This window comes from Mesoplodon mirus (assembly GCF_964341445.2).
Source record: "Mesoplodon mirus genome assembly, chromosome: 6".
NCBI classification, from domain to species: domain Eukaryota; kingdom Metazoa; phylum Chordata; class Mammalia; order Artiodactyla; family Ziphiidae; genus Mesoplodon; species Mesoplodon mirus.
This window is the reverse complement of record NC_138982.1, coordinates 1,951,049-1,970,594: the sequence shown is the minus strand read 5'-3', so window position 1 is coordinate 1,970,594 and position 19,546 is coordinate 1,951,049. Positions and strand designations below refer to the sequence as shown.

Sequence of the window (19,546 nt, the reverse complement as noted above, 5' to 3'; positions counted from 1 at the left end):
TCCGCAGTCTATCCATTGCCAAACGCTGCCAATGCCTCCTGCTTAGCTTTGCTCCAACTGTCCTAAGTATCCCGTTTTAATTTGATGCTTCCGACCCATCTGAGACAGCTAAAAGAACCTCTTACAGGCCTTTCTCTCAAGCGTTCCCTACAATCCTGTCAGCAACATGACAAGATCCGTCCATTACCTATAGGATAAATGCAAATGGCTAGCTCAGCAGACAGTCCTGGTTCCCCACCCCGTGCCCCAGCCAATCCACACCCCAGCCCAACCTCAGCGCTGCGCACACCCTGCCCTGGTCCAGACACACAGACTCTTGCTCTTACACCTTTTCGTGACCCCCATCCCTTTTAACCAGCTATTCCTCCTACTTGGAATATCTTTCCAGTTCCCCATTCACTACCTGTCGAACTCCTACTCCCTCTCCAAAACCCAGCTCGCGTGCACCTTCTCTATAAAGGCTTCATGTCTCCCTCTGAAGTGCCTCACCCCCAGCTCTGGGCCCACACCTGCCTGTCGACCTCTCCAGTGCCACAAAGGAGAGATGCATTTCAGCTCATTCATGAACATGGTGGATCCCACAGGAGGCTATGAGCTCCTCAAGGCTGTTTCATCTTTGTAGCTACAGGGTCTGGCCGGCTGCATGAGCACTGAACAAATGAATACAGAACATCTCTCTAAGGAAACGTCAGGTGAAAGAGAACCTCGGCCCTTCTGAACTCCAGCTTCTCCTCATGCCCTTGCCCGTCTGCAGCCCCATGGGTGGCACGGATGTCTGCCCCATCACCACTGGCCTGAGAGCCCAGCTATTGGCAGCCACGGGCCCCAGTCCCACACAGGCCCTGGTCACCTGACGGTCAGCAGCTCCACACCAGGGAGCAGCTCAGGTCTGAAGGCCCTGCTGCTGTGCCTCTCTGTGGACGGACCGTGGACACAGCCATTCACGCCTATGTTCCACGTCCCAAAGGGGCACGTTAGGCTCTGCCCCCACCACTGCTCATCAGGACTGAAGGACGGATGGTCTGACACTCACCCCTGATGCGGGATTGGCGGTCCAGCCCAGCTCTGCAGTAGCTGTCCTGGTGTCCATTAAAGTTTCTGCAGATCAAGAAAAGAAACAATGGTGAATCGGAAGGGTGACTGGACAGTGGCCCTTATGTCCTTGAAGTTACTTATGACTAAATAGCAGTGATAAGAGCCCTGGGCTCCTTTGCCAAGCCCACGGCTCGGAGGAGGAAGAGGTCTGCTAGGAGGATGCGGCTCGCGGCAGAGCTAGGCGCAGACCTCAGGTGTCCTGACGCTAAGTCTCTACCTGAATGACCCCAAGCCACCGGGGTGGGGTGACGTCATCTGCCTACTCATCACTGTAACCCTGAGACGCAGCTCCTTCTCACAGCACTCTACCTCCGGGGTCTTCCCAGGCCATGTTGACCCAGGAGCCAAACCTAATTCCTTCCTCAAGCCTTCCCCAGCCACCTCCCTCCCCGCTCCTTCCCCACCCTCCAACCTCATCTGCCTGCCCTCCTCGCTCCCCACCCTTCTCCTCCGCCTCCCCTCAGGCCTCCGTGTTGACACTCTTGGCCGATTTCCTTTCAACCCCTCTGGCCCCAACACTCAGCCCTCCTGCAGGTCCCTTTGCCCCTGGGCCCAGATACATGGCCAGCCCCTTTCCCAAGACTCTGCTGCGGGCTCACACAGCTTTGGCAAAGCCCTTACCCCAAACATAAATGCACATCTCAGACCCCAAGGGCCTACTTCCTGGTCACCAATCCCTCTGGCCAGTAAGGGAAAGACAGACACCCTGACTTGGCTGTGAGCTCCCAGGAGCCACCAGGATGGCTACAGTACACACGCTGAAATCACCAGGCACCACGTAGTGATCATAGAGCTGATATTTATTATACCTGTTTTCTGGCAGTTAGTAGTAAAGAGTCCTGAAAACGGGGAAGCTTTTTCTTTTTTCTTTCTTTCCTTTTCAATCTATTATTGACTTCTGTCAGCCCCACCTCTCAAGGGAAGCTCCTCCCCAAAGGCTGATAAGAGTTCTGATCAGCAAATCCAAAAGCCCCTTTGTTTTGTTTGTTTTGTTTTGTTAACAGCTTTATTGAAGTAGAAATCACATGCAATAAACTGCGCATAATTAAAGCATACAATTTGTAAGTTTTGACATATATTTATAACCATCACCACAATCAAGATAATAAACATATCTGTCATTCCCAGAAGTTTCCTGTCCCTCTGTAATCCCTCCTTCCCTCCTACCCCTGCCCCACCCTGTCACTGTCCCCAGGCAATGACTGATCCGCTTTCTGTCACTATATGTTAACTGGCATTTTCTAGAATTTTACATCAATGGAATCATATAGTATATACTGTTTTCTTAACCTGGCTTCTTTCACTCAGCACAGTTGTTTCTAAGATTCATCATGTTTGTGTGTAACAGTAGTTCATTCTTTTTTATCACCGAGTAATATTCCATTGTATGGAGGGACTGCATTTTGTCTACTGTTCACGTGTCATTTCCAGTTTGGGGCTATTACATGAGAGTTCCAGTTCCTCCACATCCTCACCAACACTTGGCAGCGTCAGTCATTTTTAATTTTGGCCATTTTAACAGATGTGCAGTGGTATCTCATTGTGGTTTTAATTTTCATTTCCTTAATAAAGAATGATGTTAAGCAGCTTTTCACATGATTTTTTATCATCTGTATATCTTTCTTAGTGAAGCATCTGTTTAATCTTTCCATTTTTAAATTGGGTTGCTTGTTTCCTTATTGTTGAGTTTGGTAACTTTTTTTTTTTTTAATTTATTTGGCTATGTCGGGTCTTGGTTGTGGCACACGGGATCTTTGTTGCAGCATGCAGGACCTTTCACTGCAGCAGGCGGGCTCTTTGTTGTGGTGCGCGGTCTTAGTTGCCCCGTGGCATGTGGGATCTTAGTTCCCCTGCCAGGGATCGAACCCACGTCACTTGCATTGGAAGGCAGATTCTTAACCACCGGACCACTAGGGAATTCCTGGTAACTTCTTTATATCTTCTGGATACAAGTCCTTTATCAGATGTACGCTCTGCAAATATTTTCTCCCACTCTATGGCTTATCTTTTCATCCCTTTAACAGCGTCTTTCAAAAAGCAGAAGTTTTGGGCTTCCCTGGTGGCGCAGTGGTTGAGAGTCCGCCTGCCGATGCAGGGGACACGGGTTCGTGCCCCGGTCCGGGAAGATCCCACATGCCGCAAAGCAGCTAGGCCCGTGAGCCATGGCTGCTGAGCCTGCGCATCCGGAGCCTGTGCTCTGCAACGGCAGAGGCCACAACAGTGAGAGGCCCACTTACCGCAAAAAAAAAAAAGCAAAAGTTTTAAATTTTGGAGAAGTCTAATTTTTCAATTTTTTCTTTTATTTTATGGTTTGGTATCATATCTAAGAAATCTTTGCCTAACCCAAGACCACAAAGATTTTTCTCCTACTTAGGTCTATGATCTATTTTGAGTTAATATTTGCATAAGGTGGGAGCTCTGAGTCAAATACACAATTTTTTTTTCTTTTCACATGGATATCCCGTGTTCCAGAGGGGCACATTTTAAAATCACACAATGGGGCTGTTTAGGCTAGTGGAGGTGTCTTATGCACTTGAGTTTCCCAGGGCATGTATCAAAGGCCCAGGCACAGCATGCCCCAGCTGCACAGGTGCTCAACAAACACAGGCACAGGAAATAGACAGGACGTGTTGTTTTGGTTTCTCCCTCTTCTGCTTCCTTTTCTCCTGAACATCCTTCCCGCTGTGAACGTCCATTCACTGCTCAGCGCTTCAGGCAGGAGATGGGAAGTATGAAGGCAGAAGGCAGAGTCTTGGTTGGGCCCCTTGGAAAACAGAAGCACTCCTGGCATACACCAAAGTTTTGGGAAGAAACCCACCCTATGGGCAGGATGGAATGGGTGAAAATAGAGTGATAAACGAGGAGCTGTGCTGAGCAAAAGTGTCCCCTACGCTCTCGTCTCCAAGTGCTCAATCCCAGAAAGGGGATAGAGGAAGTCTGTCCAGGTGACAGGGCCTTGGACACCCAGCATCCCAGCCTGGAGTGACCCCACCAGGCTGACATGGCACAGATGGGGCAGAAGAAGCCTTTGAGCCAGAACGAGTCTAATGAAGGGAACCCAGAACCACCCAGTGGTGACCCGCCTAGACTATACACAAGGGTCAGATGGGGTCCAGGGTGTCTCAATGCATGCCGGGGTGGACGGGCGCTAACAGGTCAATGAGGCACCTGCCCCACAACCGGACGCTATACAGCCAGCCTGCAACCTAGACAGCTTTTCTGCCACCCCAGTGGAAGGGGAGCTCACACTGCAAACAGAGGGGATTAAAGCAAATAGAGTGAGCTGGATTTTTTGCCCATTTGAGTCTGGAATTGGATTGAGAGTCATGCCCCGTGCATATCTGAAGGAAGGGACGCACTGGAGCAGAATTCCCCAGTTTGTTCTCTCCTCCGATTCTTCCAACAGCTGGGGAGGCAGATCCCTGCACGGAGCAGCCCTCCCTCTCTCCACTTCACAGCACTTATAATGACCGTGACGACACACCGCATTTACATTATACACTTCTCAGAAGGCACGCCATGATGCCCTGTAGAAATTCACCTCCGTGATCAAAATGCCTTCGCCAGGCGGGCCTGAAGCAGGAGTCACTGAACCCATTTGGCAGGGTTGGGGACCAGGGCACAGAAAGGTGCCGTGCCTCCCGCCGGGTCACGCAGCCTCCCATCCTGATGCTGACAGCCCCAAATCTCAGCTTGCTGCTCACCAGGCAGACCTGGGTGTCCAGTGGCTCTGCTGTGGCCCTGGAATGGAGGTCCTTGCTCATAAAGCCAAGAAGCCACAAAAGCCCCCAGAATAAGGCGTAATGCGATAATAATGTATATCATGGCACTCCCCAATCTCAGGATCATGTTGAAGTGCAGTAAACAGGCAGAGGACACGGGCAGGGAGGAAACTAGAGTCCAGAATCAAAAGTAAGAATCAGCCTTCACTCCTCAATCTTCCAAGGACTGGTTTGTTCTGTTAACCCCAGGAATACAATCTAAGAGTTCATGATATTCATAGTTACCTGCTCAGGGGCTGTAATTGAATCTGTTTCTAAATAATGTTTTCCATCCACCCTCTTGGACAGAAGTTGCAGCAAGAGGAATCCATTTCTCTGCATCCTGCCCGCGTGGAGACAAAAGACCACAAAACCATAAACCATCCACTTGATATGATTAAGGGCAGTCTCTTTTCTGGCACAGAGCGCTCCTGATTATGGCATTACACTCTGGTGGGGGCTGAATTAAAGTGATTTGAGGAGGTTTACATCTCCCTGGAGAAGACAAGAGCACTCATTTGCATTTATAAAGCATATTGAGAGTCCTGGCAGAAAGTTATGATGGAAGCACAATTAAATATTTACCATCACTTCTACTCTCAAACAGTGGCATGGGGACCAAACCAGCTGGAGGGGCACGTGTTGCTGTCAGATCCGATGCCTTCAGGGGACGTGGCTCTGGGACCCCCACCCACCACCAGCCTCTGCTCTCTGGGAGCGTGTGCTCACTGCCCACGGGAGGAAAGCTGGGGAGGGCACACAGAAGGCAGAGAGGGCGCAGGTGTGGGCAGACAGACAGGGGCCAGGTCCCACTTCCACCACTTAGTGGCCATCTCTCTCTCCCCCTCCCTCTCTCTCTCCCCCTCCCTCTCTCTCTCCCCCTCCCTCTCTCTCTCCCCCTCCCTCTATCCTCATCTGCAGAATGGGGCTAGGGTTAGTTAGTGCTCAGGACCATGGATGGACTGCATGACACAAAGCATCGCAAAACAAATGCTTTTATTGTTATAACTTAATCACTTCAAGCTTCTGTTTCTTAGCTATGAAAAGAATCTAACAATCGTTACCTGTAAAATACGTATAAGATATCTGGAAGAATCAACGATCATGGATATCTACGGATATCTCATCTACCTCCTTCCTTGTAAAGACCAAGGAGTAACACGTGGAGGATACAGCAGTGGATCAGAGCAGTGGATCCCCTGGAGCGACTCATGGTCCAGTTCAGGGAGAGATAAGAAACAAATTTCCACTCGACATCCTATTCTGGCTGAGGCCATGAGAAGAAGACTGAGAAACTCAAGAGAATGGACACAATTCTTCTCCATGTGGGGAGTCAGTGGACCCGTCCCAAAAGGGAGACTCACACTGTGTATGGGCAAAAGGCAATGCTGTGGTCTCCTGGATAAGGGTGGTCCATGGTGGGAGGCAAGAATGGGAGAGGTCCACCTGGCGCCTGGGACAGAGGTGGCAGTGTGACTGCCAGAGCAACCAGGAGGGAGCAGAGACAGGTCAACGGGAACGCAGTGGGAGCCGTCCCAAACCTAAGGGGCGGGGGTGAGGAAGACTGAGCCAGAAGGGAGGGGAGGCCCCGTGGGGAGACGGAAGGAAGTCTCTGGCAAGAGCCGGCCAGACTGGCAAGAAGCCGAAAAGGCTGGGGCGCACGAGCAGCCTGGCAGAGAGACCCCATTTTCCCAGGGAACGATTTCCCTACAGGGGTTTCAATATGGAAACCAACCACACGGGGCCGCCGCCCGAGGGTCCAGGTGGAGGGGGCAGGTCTGAGCCCCGGCTAGGGGGAAGAGGAAGCTGCTGCCCGACTCTCAGTTGGCTTCTGTTTCTGTGTGGATTGGCACGTCAGGATGGATTGACATTTGGGGTGAATTAGACGTCCATCACAGTGAAAGAGAGCTAAATGGACCCTCTCCTTACGGTTCTGCCACTGTTTTTGGAGAGACATTAATCAGACACTCAGCTGAAAATATTTACAACGTCCTTCCATGGTGGTAACAATATACAACAACATATACAGATGGAATGGGGGCTGCCAGTCCTTCTCTGAGCAGTGCCTCATGTGTATTTGATAAGGCAAACCCATGGACCTTCCAAGCAGGGAAGGACCAGCGTGGCTGTTCCGTCACTGCCCTGTTCAGCCCTCCGTGACCCACAGAGCTCCTGAAACCCAGGAGCCACAGCACAGAGCTGCTTCATGAGTCCAGGTCCTATCAGGTAAATGCCAGAAGTTGGGGGTCAGCCCCCTGCAGCCCACCCTCTCCCTCAGCCTTCGCAGTGCAGTCGGGATCATTGGAAGAGGGCTGAAACGCAGTGGCATAGAGGGGTGCTGGTACCCATTCAACAAAGGTTGTCCAAGTCACTCCCACAGGCAAGGTGGGCACTGTGCGGGCACCGGAGACAAAGCAGAGAAAGACAGACACCCCAGCCCTCAGGGAGCTTGCAGGCAAGTGGGAAAACAGAAATTAATCCAATAAGCACGCAGCCAAACCTGCAATTACAGCCTTGGTGAATGGCAGGAAGTGATCCCAGGGACGGTTGTGAAGACTGAATAAAATGACAGGTGTATGGAGCCTGGCGCACAGCTGGCACTTCCTCCTTCCTTCCCCAGCCCCCGGCTGACGGAAGCCCAGGGACTGCCCCCTTTACACACACACACACACACACACACACACACACTCACGCACACATGCACACTCCTGTCCCAGGATTGAGCTCATACTTACAGGAGTAGGACATGTAGTAAGTAGTCTCCCCCACCCCAAATCCAGAGCGTGCCGGTACCCACGATGTGCTGAGCAGCCCTGATCACGGTGTGGTACTCAGCCCTTCCAAGGGATCCCCATGCTGCCCTCCAGACCTGGACTCATCACAGAGAATCTGAGCACTTCTTGGAGCTCACATCCTCCAACCACCACCCCAGGCTCCTCAGTGGCCCCCACTCCTGGCCCTGCTCCATCCACCACCACAGCCTGCCAAGGACTCCAGCCCAGCCTTGCTGCAGAGGCCTCGTGGGGCTCTTTCCCCAGACCTTCCTTGGGGCTGTGTCCTGTCTTCACACCTGCTCACTGGGCACAGACTCCTCAGGTGATCTGCTGCCCCCGCAATCTTCAGCCCCTGACACGGGGTCCCAGAGCCAATAGCTGCTAAGCCCCAACTTCATACCTGCCCAGACCTCCTACTGCCAGTTCAGGCCAGCCTCCCTGTAATCTCAGCCCCATCCTTCTGAATAGGCCTCAAATCACCTCCCTGGACCAGAGGAGGGAGAGCCTTGCTGGCTCTGGGTCTGGGGATGATTCTGGTTGAGTGTGAACTGTGAAGGGCACCAGGTAGTCTCAGGGGATTATGTTCTGGCACAGTTGGGCCCCAGGCCCTGCACAGCTATGAAAGACTGAAGTGATAAAGTATTCCAAGCAAGCCTTTCACATCCCATCCCATGTGTCCACCCACCCAAAGCTTCTTCACACTTGCCCCCCTCCACACTTTCCCACTGCCCTTCCCTGGAGCCCATGTGTCAAACCTCAGAGGCATTTAGCTTTGATTCCTTGTTCTCCCTCAGTCCATCATCAAATCACTCACCATGCCACAGTGACTCCTGCATCTTCTTCACTGTGTATTCCTTTCCAGTCTCGGCAACGTATCTGAGTCTAGGGCATCAGCCCTGCACAGTGGGACCACAGCAACCACCTCCTAGCGGGTGTCTCAGCAGAAGCCCCCAGCTGCACCATTCTCCGCACAGCTGCCCAGTTCAGCTCTTGCTGTCAATGTAAATGGTTCAAAGGCAATATGGCCACACTAAGCAAGGGCCTAGAGAATCTCAGGTCCTCTGATCACCCAGTGATGTCACCGCCAAGAATTAGTCCAAAGGAAATAATTCCAAAGGAAAAGAAAACAAAAGGTTCTATTTTGTGAAGATGTTCATTACAGCATTATTTAGAATATGAGAACACTAGAAGCAGTATAGGGGAAGGAAGTGAAGGATACCATGCTCATATTCACGCTCCTGGAGTGTTACGAGGATAATGATACAGCATCAGGATGCCGGCAATTAAACACAGAGCAGGAAACAGAGCTGTGTCTGCACCACAGATGCAACTCTGGAAACTGCTTCAGTAAAGTAAAATGGCGCCATGAGTACAAAGACCAGAAAGCAAAGTACAAGGGCTGATGGGTCAGGGATGTCAGTTTTACTATTACTTACATCCTTACTACTACTGTGCTGTTTTAGAAGACACATGTTCAGAAATAGAAATTTAACCCACCTTCTAAAAATACCTCTTTCATCCCACCTCACTCCCCTACTGTATGATTTTCAAAATCTCTCCACTATTTCAAGATATGCCACAAACTTCTGGCTTCCATGAACCTTCTATTCCAAGCCCGTCTTTTCCAAATTGATCTTCAGTTTCCCAAAGGAGACCCATCACCTCCCATCCCTGCACGTGCGCTCAGGCAGGTCCTCCTGCCTGGAATGGCTTCTTCCTCTTCTCTACCTGAAACTGGTTTGCATCTTTCCTCCCCAAGTACTTTGTAAGTACCATGAGAAGGTAGAGCTGTGACTTATATCCCACAGAGTTTGATCACATGTTTCATACAGCAGAAATGCTCCATCAGTTCTGGAGACCTGGGTTCAAGTCCCAGCTCCAGGACTGACAAGCAAATCAAGTCACCTCTGAGCATCAAAGTCTGATTTTCACGGAGACAGGCATCTCTCCTGCATCCATGAGCCAGGGAGACCAGACCCAGAAAGATGCTTTGTATATTCTTAAGAACACTCATTGGAATAACATTTATTTACTGTCTCTGCCAAGTGTAAAATGCTAGGTCAAGAGAAGCTGTTATTACATAAGTCTCCATTGACTCATGTGTAATAGTGGCCAGCAAGGAAGAGAAACAAGCCTGAGTAAACGACTGAGCCAGTCCAGCCCATCTGCTGAATGACTGACTGATTGAATGAGTAGGAACAGGCACTTGAATTATAAAAACAAACTGTGAAATTTGCTCTTTTAAAGAACACAGATTAGCCCAGTCCTCCCCACCACACCCTTCTCCTTCTGTTGCTTTTATTTTCCAAGGTGCAGTTCATTATCATAAATAGAAAGAAGCCACAGCTTAGATGGGTCATATCATAGAAATATGCTTCCAGGAGCCTGCAGGGGCTCTGGTTCCCACATGGAAGAGCCCATGAACAAGTCTAGAAGGCCCAGATGCACAGCCCTGCTTTCCCTCCCTCCCAGGGCTCTGCCAAGCGAGGCTCCCGGGGAGCAGACCACAGCATGGAGGCGTGACATGGTCTGTTCAGCTAGGGAGCTGGAAAGGGCTGGGGACAAGCCTCAGAAGGGCTGCCTTCTCTGCCCAGCCCAGCTCAGACTTGGTAACTGCCTTGGGAGGGTCCCTGTCCTCTCTGGCCTCAGCAGGTCACTTCTGGCCCCCAGTCCCTAGGGTGATCTCTAAGAAACATGGCAAGAAACCAAAATGAACCTCTGGAGCCTGGGTGGAACCCTCTGCCTCCTGAATCCCCAGGTCTGGCTTGGTCTTTTGGTGACTTGGCAGTGCATACACCTGTCCCCTGCAAATGCTTTTCACTAATAAAATATAAAAATTGCTTCAGGAGATGTATTAGCTTCCTAACGCTGCTATAGCAAAAGTACACAATTTGGGTGGCTTTGGAAACAGAAATGTTTTGTCTCACAGCTCTGGAGGCTAAGACTCCAAAATCAGGTTGTAAGCCGGACCACGTTCCCTCTATATCCTGTAGGGGAGAATCCTTCCTTGCCTCTTCTAGTTTCTGGGGTCTTAATGGCGATCTTTGGCGTTCCTAGCCTTGCAGCTGCATCATTCCAATCTGTGCCTTCAGGGCCACAGGGTGTCCCCCGTGTGTCCCTGTCTTCACATGGTCATCTTATAAGACATCAGTCTTATTGGGTTAGGGGCCCACCCTGCTTCAGTATGACCTCATCTTAACTAATTATATCCACAATGACCCTATTTCCAAATAAGGTCATATTGTAAGGCACTGGGGGTTAGGGCCTCAGTATATCTTTTTTTTGAGGAGACACAAGTGAACCCATAACAGGAGGGTAGGATGCCAGGAAATACCGCTGTCAGGTCTCCTCCAGCAAATACTCAGCCTTGTGCTGGGAGCTTAGGAGACTCAGACACAAAGAAGGCCAGGTGCCTCCTTCAAAGACCCCATTCTGGCAGGCGACGGGAGGTCTTCATTGGCTGCTCCAGGTCCACTCACCCACCCCCCACCCCTTACCTGGAGGCAGGCCTTCATAGACACATGGACTGGGCCCCCTGCCATGGAGCCTGGGGTGCGTGGGAGGGAAAGGCTTTGGTGGCGGGGCGGGGGGGCAGTATCCCCAGCTGCCCCCGCTGAGCTGCAGAGGGCGGTGGTCCTCTCCTTCTGCCTGATCCTGCTCACAGGGCCCCTCCGCTCATCCTTCAGGCCTGGGGTGGTACAAGCTCCCCACTGCTGCGAGTCCCTAAGTGTTTTGCCATCCTTGTCGCCTTTCACTCTGTGCAAACCTTTGCAAACAGTCCCCTCGTTCATCTCCGCCCATCACCTCTTTGGACTGCGTCATCTGTTTCTCCAGGTCCCTGGGGATACGCAGGGCCTCGGTCCATAGCCCCCGGTCAGCAGCACCTCGTCTCCTGTGCCCTCCCTCCCCATGTCGCACACGGGAGGCAGCCACCTGCCAGCCTGGCCTGTCCTGACCGTGCTGAGCTCGGATCAGACCGACCTGGGTGTGAGTCCCAGCCCCACGCTGTCCAGCTGTATGACCTTGAACAAGTCACCTAGACCCCTAAATCTCACGCTCAGCCATCCTCATTAAATGAGGGTAGTAATGCGCACGTCACAAGGCAGTCGGCAGAGCCAAGGAGGTAAGTGTCACCAGATACTTACTGCACAAGTGCCTGACAAGCAGAAGTTGGTCCGCTAGCAGCGGGCACTGTCAGGCCCCGCGTCTGGTCCTGGTGTGGGCAGTGGACTCTCTCACACGCCTAAGGTCCCTAGCTGCGCCCTATGAGATGGGCCAGCTACTGGGTCTCGGACCCTGAGGCCCACGCTGAAGGGTGGGTCTTGGCCCCCCCTCACCCCGGCCCACCCTGGGAGCCTTGGTTGATTGAAAAGCCTCGGCCCTCCAGCCACACTCTAATTTCTCCTCAGGCTCCCACCCAGCCACCAAGGGACCCTTGTTGCAGCCCGCTTCACCCCACGGACCCCTGGCATGGGGGACCTGGCACCAAATGCCTCTCCCGCAGGCTGCCCCTGAAGACCAGGGCCCCATCCAGGCCTATAGGGATGACTGACAATAAGGAACCCAAATAGCCAGGTGGCTCCGCTCGCCTCCACATACACCCTGAGGCCCGGACAGCAGCGCCGGGCCTTTCCTGGGTTCAGCGCTCCTCCCAGCACCCTGGTGTTTGTGCAGAGCTTGCGAGGCTGGCGTGTGCGGGCTCCGGCCACGGTTCTGCTCTGGCTGAACGGGCCACACTCCAGACCCAGTGCCCCCGACACTGCCCTCCTCTGCACACGGCTCCCCATCCCAAGGTGGGGCGTGGGCTCTGCAGCCAGGGGGCAGCTGGTTGTCTGCAGCCTCCAGCAGCCAGGCTTGGGGGGCGACAGCCCCTCTCCGGGGCTGGACGCAGAAACGTTCTGGATTAACCAAAGATGAATGTCCGTGTAAGGGCCCTGGACTGGGATAGGGACCCGCCATGGCCTGTGGAGCGCGGGTGGGAGAGAGTAGTGGATTTATACATCACACACACCCCACGGCCTGTCTAGTTCTTGAGGCAGTGGGATCCAGCAGCCCTGGCTACAGAGAGCGTGGGTCCCCTCAGTCAGGTGCTTCGTGGCTTCCTTCTTCAAAACTCTGGTTGAAGAATCACCGGTTTGATGATCATGGTGCTGGGCAGTGGTTTTCTTACCCACCTACTGTCATATGTGCCACCAGAGAGTGTTCCCTCTTGGGAGGTCGCCCAGAACGGAAGGCAAGAGTCTCTCCTCGCATCCAGAGAACTTTGGGAAGAGATCAGCAAGCAGCCCAACTACTCTTTGAGTTTTCCCAAGGGGCCAAGGTCAGGGATGGCCCTTCAGAACGAAGGCAGGGCGACCACAGTGCCGGTCCTGTCACCTCCCAGATGACGTGCTCCTCAACTGCCCTGATGTATCAGGCCTGATGGCTTCACCTTTCGCAGTGCAAGAATTTCCATAGTGTTCCTGCCCAACTGGAAGTGGAAGCTCCGTGCTGGGCCCTGCCCCCAGGAGACAGGCCTCATGCTGGGCCCTGCCCACCCCCTCACGCCACTGCACTCATCCTGCACGGCTTCCCGCCTCCGTATGGTTCCCTGATGGAGGAGGGGGCCTGGGGTGCAAGGACGGATAGCTGTTCTCCAACAAAGGAGAAGCCCTGAGCAAGCGAGACTCAACACAGGAGCCAGGGAAAGGAGAGACTGAAAGTCTTCATTTTAGGCCCCAAATGCCAAACAGCCAGTCTTTCTCCTGCCTGATTCCTTCGTCTGCCTTCTTTTCCTTCTATCTCAGCTCCCTTTCCCATTCTGGTACCTGTATTCCCTGATCCTTCAAGATGACCAGACACCCTCTCAAATCCAAGTGCACCCCTCTTACGTCTGAAAGTACCACACAGCCAGAGAGCCAAGAAGAAAAGTGAGTCCCACCACGCCTGGCTGGGGATCTCCGGTCCTCTCCAGCATTGAACACCTGAAGGCAGAAGCCAAACCGGCCAGACCGTGTTGGTGGGCACAGGCAAGGCGGGCCTCCGAGGCTGCCCTCCAGCCCAGGCATGACCTCTGACAGCACCGGCTATGCCCAGGCCATCAGGCATCAAGGGGGCCCTTAACCAGCCCCGCAGCAGAGCTTTTGCCCAAAGCCCTCACCTCCTTCTGACCCAGCTTCTTCCCCAACACCATCCAGCAGCAAGGAGAGAAAAGAGCCCCGCACAGGAGCGCTCTGATCCAGGGACAGCCTTTAAATCCTCGTCCTGGCACGCTGATAAGGCAGGCCTGGCCGGGACCCCACTGCTCCGTGCTCCACCTGTTTGCATTTTTGTGGGGAGAGTCAAAGACCCATTAAGATTGAGGAGTCTGGCATTTTCCAGTCTCCCAGCACCATGAATTCTAAGGGAGATTAAATCCTTTTGCCCGCCCACTCTGACAGACCCGTGAGTTGGCGCCAATGGCACACAGGTAAGAATCATGCGCAATAAGCGCCGTGCTCTGATCCTCATGGGCGCGAGGAGAGAAGGCCTCTCACTTTCTGGGGGATGCCGGCACCCAAGGGGCATCAATCACCCTGGAGAACAGCGGGGAGGAGAGGCCGCACACCCATGCAAAATGACTCTCTGCAGCCCTAATGAAGGCCGGCGATGGATGGCCACCCGGGTTCGTTAATCAGAAGAAGCACGCTGCCGTCTGCCCACCCCCGTCCCCCACCCAGCGCCGCCGCCAGGCCCTCCTGCGCCCTCATCCTGGATTGATCTGTAGCACAGTGACTCTCAGATGTCTCCGCGCCCAGGGCCCCTGCAGGCACCAGCAGCAGCAGCCACAGAGCCAGGGGCCCCCGGGGGAGGGCTGTGGTAGGGGCTTGGGGATGTGCGAAGGGGTGGGGCAACCAGCCAGAGCAGGAAGGAGCGGGGGCTAGCAGGCAGGCCCTGGGCTTCTCGTGGACACATCCTGGACCAGACTGGGGCTGCTGAGTCCCAAGGGGCCACCAGAGCTGAAACGACCCCTTGGGGCCGCTCCGCAGCGCACCTCCCACCAGATGCATGGACGTCTCCTTCCAGGGGTGTGCATCCTCGGCCCGGCCCTGCAGAGGCAGCTGCTGTGTCATGGCACCGCTCTCCTGGCTTCCAGCCTTCATGCCCAGCCCCGCCTCCTGTCTCCAGAGAGCCAGACACCATCCAAAAAGGCCCAGAGTGATCAGCTAGCCACCCCATCGTTGTCCACCCAAGGAGACCGGGCGGAGAGGGTCCAGGCTCACATCACATGCTGATGGCAGAGCCAGGCCTTCTCCCCAGGTCCGCCGCCTCCTGGTCTGTTCCCTCTGACAAGCTTACGTGGAGACAGCCTCCCTTCTCCACGTCTCACTTTAGCTGCTTGTTAAGTGGCAACAATTGCATAAAATGTCTCCTCTGTAGCTGAGGGTGCTGTCCTAAGGCTTGTTGTGGATGGGTGGCTTCTGGGTTGTGATGTGGCACTTATCCAGCCCCCAGAGCCTCACAGCTCTGGGAGTGTGACAGTTCCTGCCCTGGGGGCTTTTAGGCACCAGACGTCCCCCTGCCCTCCCTTTCTGTGGCAGAGGGCAGGTGAGGTACTCCCGGCCAGAGCGGGAGGGAAGCAGGACTCTGCGGCCACCAGGCCTGCCAGCCCCCAGCTGTGGAAACCCAGCAGGACCCCTCGAAGGCTAACAAGGGAGCTTTGCTTGGGGCTTCAATATCTCTGGAGACATTTCTGCACAGAGGCATGCATTGCAGGTGTTTGCAAGGCTTGGGGAGGACACTAATGGCATGGAGATTGTCTGGGGTCTTAGGAAATGCAGGATGCCAGGAGCCAGTCAATGCTACTGATTGGGAAACACAAATAGAAGTCTTCCCGGGGCACTCTCCAGGTGTCTTGGTGATGATGGGGCATTCTCAGGAGCAAGAATGACAGGCAGCGCAGGACAGGCTGGCCCTGACAAGGAGAGGCACAAGGGCAAAAGGTCCATTCCTGGGGGCAGGAGGCATCCATGGAGTTACAAAGGCAGCACTGGAGGGGCCTTGGGCATCACACCATCGGCCACCACAACCGCTCAGCTAGAGGAGGCCAGAACTGTGACCTCACAGACAGGAGGGAGCCATTCCCCTGGCAGGTTCCTCTCATGGGCTCTGCTACCGGTGGCCCGTTTGCTCCCTCTACCACCATGCAGATGACAGCGGTCATGGGGTACAGGAGGGCAGGATCAGAGCCAGGGCAGACAGGCCATCACGAGCAGTTCAAAATCCACCCCACAGAACAGGGGAAAGGACGAAAGGCAGAGAGTGACTGAGGCTGCCCTGAGGGTACAAGGTGAGGCATGGGATAGAATGGGTGGCTTCAACCATCAGGGAGGCTTCTGGAGGAGGGGTGATGGGGTCTCCGCCTTGCAGCCTCAGCCTTTGAATCTGGGGCCTGATTCACAGAGCAGGGCTGGCCACATCCGTGGGTTCCCTATCGATCTGTGGCCACAGGCGAGGCAGAGAGGATCCACGGAGGAGACTAACATCACTCACACAGCCTACAAGCCACTGCGGCCAGGGAACCACCAGAGGAGCTGCCCAGAACTCAGGCCCTACAGAGCTGGAGTGCCAGTGAGGGGTGGCCTACATCCTCAGGGGCAGGAGGAGAGCAAGGGCTGGGTGGTCAGGCAGGCTTCCCGAGAGGATGAGAGGGACTGTGGCTGGGCCTCAGAGAGCTGGAGGGATGTGGTGGGGTGGAGGGTCGGGTGTGATGAGAACAGATTCTCTATCAGAGGCTCTTGTGTGAGAGGAAGCAGAAGCACAGCTCCTGGTCTCTGACAACAGGCAGTCGGGGCCCCTGGAAATCTCCTCCTCCTCTTAGGGGCTAGAAGCTCATGGGAAGTGTCATTCATGGACTTGGCCTTGCATTCTCCCTGCTGGGGTGGGGCAAAAGTTTCCTTGAGGGGCTGGAGCCTCAAGACTCTCCATTGTGGTTTTCTGGCCAAAAGAACAGACTTCTAGAAAAACCAGGCCTGCATTTCTCCTCCTTTTGAACTGAAAAAAGATTAAGTTCAGTGGCTCGGGATCTGGAGCTCTGTTGTCTGCCCTCCAGCTTGGACCTGATGACCAGTCCAGACTTCATCTGCCCACTGCATTTCCTGCCTATCCAAACGCAGTCAGGGACTGGGTGCAAATCCGGCCACTGTGCTCAGTTCAGAACCTCTCAAGGGGTAAAAAGCTGCAGAGACTTGGTGCACTGCTGCTCCTCAAGCTTCAGCCTCTGATCCAGCACCCTCACCAATCGGCCATTCAATGTCTGCGTGCATACCACCCAAGACGAGGCACTCACTACCTGTCCAGATGGGCCATTTTTTTGTCAGATAGTCCAAACTGTCAGAGGCTTGGCTCCTGGGATTTCCTTCTTTGGCCCTTGCTGTGCCCCGAAAGGGTCCCCACGGAACCAACTGCTCCCCTTTCTCCACGGCAGCCCTTCGGAGTATGAGGGGCAGGACCTTCTGAGTTTCCTCTCTTCCAGTCCCACACTCCTGGCTCCATTAGCTGTCCTTCCAGCCCCACCACCTCTGACGGTTTCCCAGCATCACAGGAGAGAGAAGGGGGTCGTCACCACCCCAGTGGGCACATTCTACTTCTCTCCTCATCTCCCTGTAGATCCCCTTAAGAATCCCACCAAGCATGCCAGGGTCTCCCCGGGAGAAAGGAGGCTCCTCAGAGCTCTGAATCCATCGTCAGCTCTCCTTCCTCCCTGCTCTCTCCTCCCTCCTCCCTCTTTGTGCTCTTGTTGCTGCTTAACAGGGTATTTCTGGGACGAATAGCGTGTTCAGCTCTGGCTGAGAATACATCTGGCCTTTCCCAGCCCTGCCCTTGTCCTCATGGAGCTGGTGGAGGTCTAGGGAGAACTGGGCCCAGACAGTGGGTCAGTGGATTCGCTTGAGAACTCACAAAAGCCGCCCACATAGTGCAGAGTGACAGGCACAGAGAAGAAGCCCCTGCCCTGCGTGCTGCCCACATGGGATGCTGTGGGGGCCTGGGAGCCCTGAGCATAGAGGCTGGAGCCCTGGGCCCTGGGCCTGAGAGAGCCGACAGGAAGGGTCAGAGCTCACAGAGCTGCAGAGTCCCAGGGGCTTGGCGTGGTCCCCACCTCACACAGTCACTGGGGGTAACAGCACCTCCATCCCTGACACACTGGGGCCTCTGGATGGGTATACAGAAGGCCCCACATCCTGTGTTTAGATTCTGAGAGATGAGGGCTTGCCAACAGGAAGACACTCCAGGCTTGCTAAGGGTGGGAAATGTGCCTGGAGGGTCAGACACTGAACACGGGCCCCTTCGCGTCTGCTGTGAGGATGGGGGAATGGATCAGCGACGGAATCAGTGAGGGAATGAGACCCTAGAGGGGCCACCGGCTCTGGCCTACAGCATCTCAGGGGAGGCAGCTTATCTGGAACACACTGGTCCCTAACTCTGGAGGGGGGAGACCCTGACTTTAAGGGCAGCAACACGTTGGATGCCTGCAGAAGGAGGCCGAATTCTGACACAAGGGAGGGGAGAGCGCAGGTGAGGCAGGTGTGGGTGTGGATGACTATTCCTCGCTTCCCAAGTACACTCAACTGGTGAAATGTGGACAGGTTCCAACACTTCTATTAATTTTCAAATTGAATAATACAAGCAAGGGTACAATCTTTCTTATCAAATGTCTATTCTCTTTACCTTCTCTTGATTTCCATCATTAGTACTACTGGCTGGCTTTCTTGGGAAGGAGGGTGCCACCTTTTCCCCACTTCTATCATAAGAGTTACTCTAATGGACATAACACAATATAATGATGATAAATGGCAAATAGCAAAGCAACTGTGTCCCTCCTGGCAGGTCCCTTGGTGCTGTGATTCAAGTTCACATCTCAGCAAAATGACATGGAACTTCTACAACAGTCAAAACTCAGTGTTAAATTTGGGAATGGTCAGAGACAATGAGCTGTGTTTTCTTTATGTTTCACTAAGGTCTTTGGGCCCACCTACCCTTCCTTTAGAAAAATGATGCCCAGCTTTACTTACCAGCAGAGATAAACACACACCTGCCTCCTTCAGAGGACCCTGACCTTGTCAGCCATGCTGTAGCTAGGAAAACACTGGAGTTGAAGTCACAAGACATGGGTTCTAACCAGGCTGTGTACATAAGAGCAGTGTGGCCTGGGCAACCCACACAAACTCGCTGAGCCCTAGATTTCTCACAGGTTACATGGGTGCAATAAACCTGCTTCTTAAGAAAATATGAAGATCAAATGAAATGCTATTTGTAGAGTGTCTGTTACTATTCCTAGCCCAAAATAACAACTCATCAATATTACCTATTATTATTTCTAAATAGTTGGATTAAAAAATTATGCTTTTTATGAAGGGTGTAGGTCTGTGTCTAGACTCTTTTTTTTTTTTTTTGGCATGTGGATGTCTGTTTTTTTCCAGCACCATGTTTTGAAGAGACTATCTGTGCTCCATGTTATTACCCTTGCTCCTTTATCAAAGATCAGTTGACTATCTTTATGTGGGTCTATTCCTGTGCTCTCTGTCATGTTCCATTGATCTATTTCTCTATTCTTTTTGTCAATATCACACTGTCTCGATTACTGTAGCTTTATAGTAAGTCTTGAAGTTGGGTAATGTCAATCCTCCAATTTGTTCTTCTCCTTCTCCTTCAACATTGCGTTGGCTATTCTGGGTGTTTTGCCTCTCCGTATAAATATTAGAATCAGTTTGCCAATATCCACAAAATACTTGCTGGGATTTTGGTTGGGATTACATTGAATCTATGATCAAGTTGGGAAGAACTGACATCTTGGCAATATTGAGTCTTCCTATCCATGAACATGGAACATCTCTTCATTTATTTAGTTCTTTGACTTCATTCATCAGTTTTATAGCTTTTCCTTCTATAGTCCTTGTT

At 53.1% G+C, this 19,546-nt stretch overlaps 1 protein-coding gene across 2 annotated transcripts in view; it reads right to left on the bottom strand.

Annotated features, from left to right (window-relative positions):
* The window catches only part of EPHB1 (EPH receptor B1), a gene marked incomplete at both ends in the record, with an annotated part of 429,300 nt that overhangs the window by 289,417 nt on the left and 120,337 nt on the right, over positions 1-19,546 (bottom strand). For both annotated transcript variants that reach the window (XM_082625932.1, XM_082625933.1), the window contains one exon: positions 1,034-1,098. In XM_082625932.1, coding sequence (XP_082482058.1) covers positions 1,034-1,098 — 65 coding nt within the window. The remainder of the gene's footprint in view (positions 1-1,033; positions 1,099-19,546) is intronic.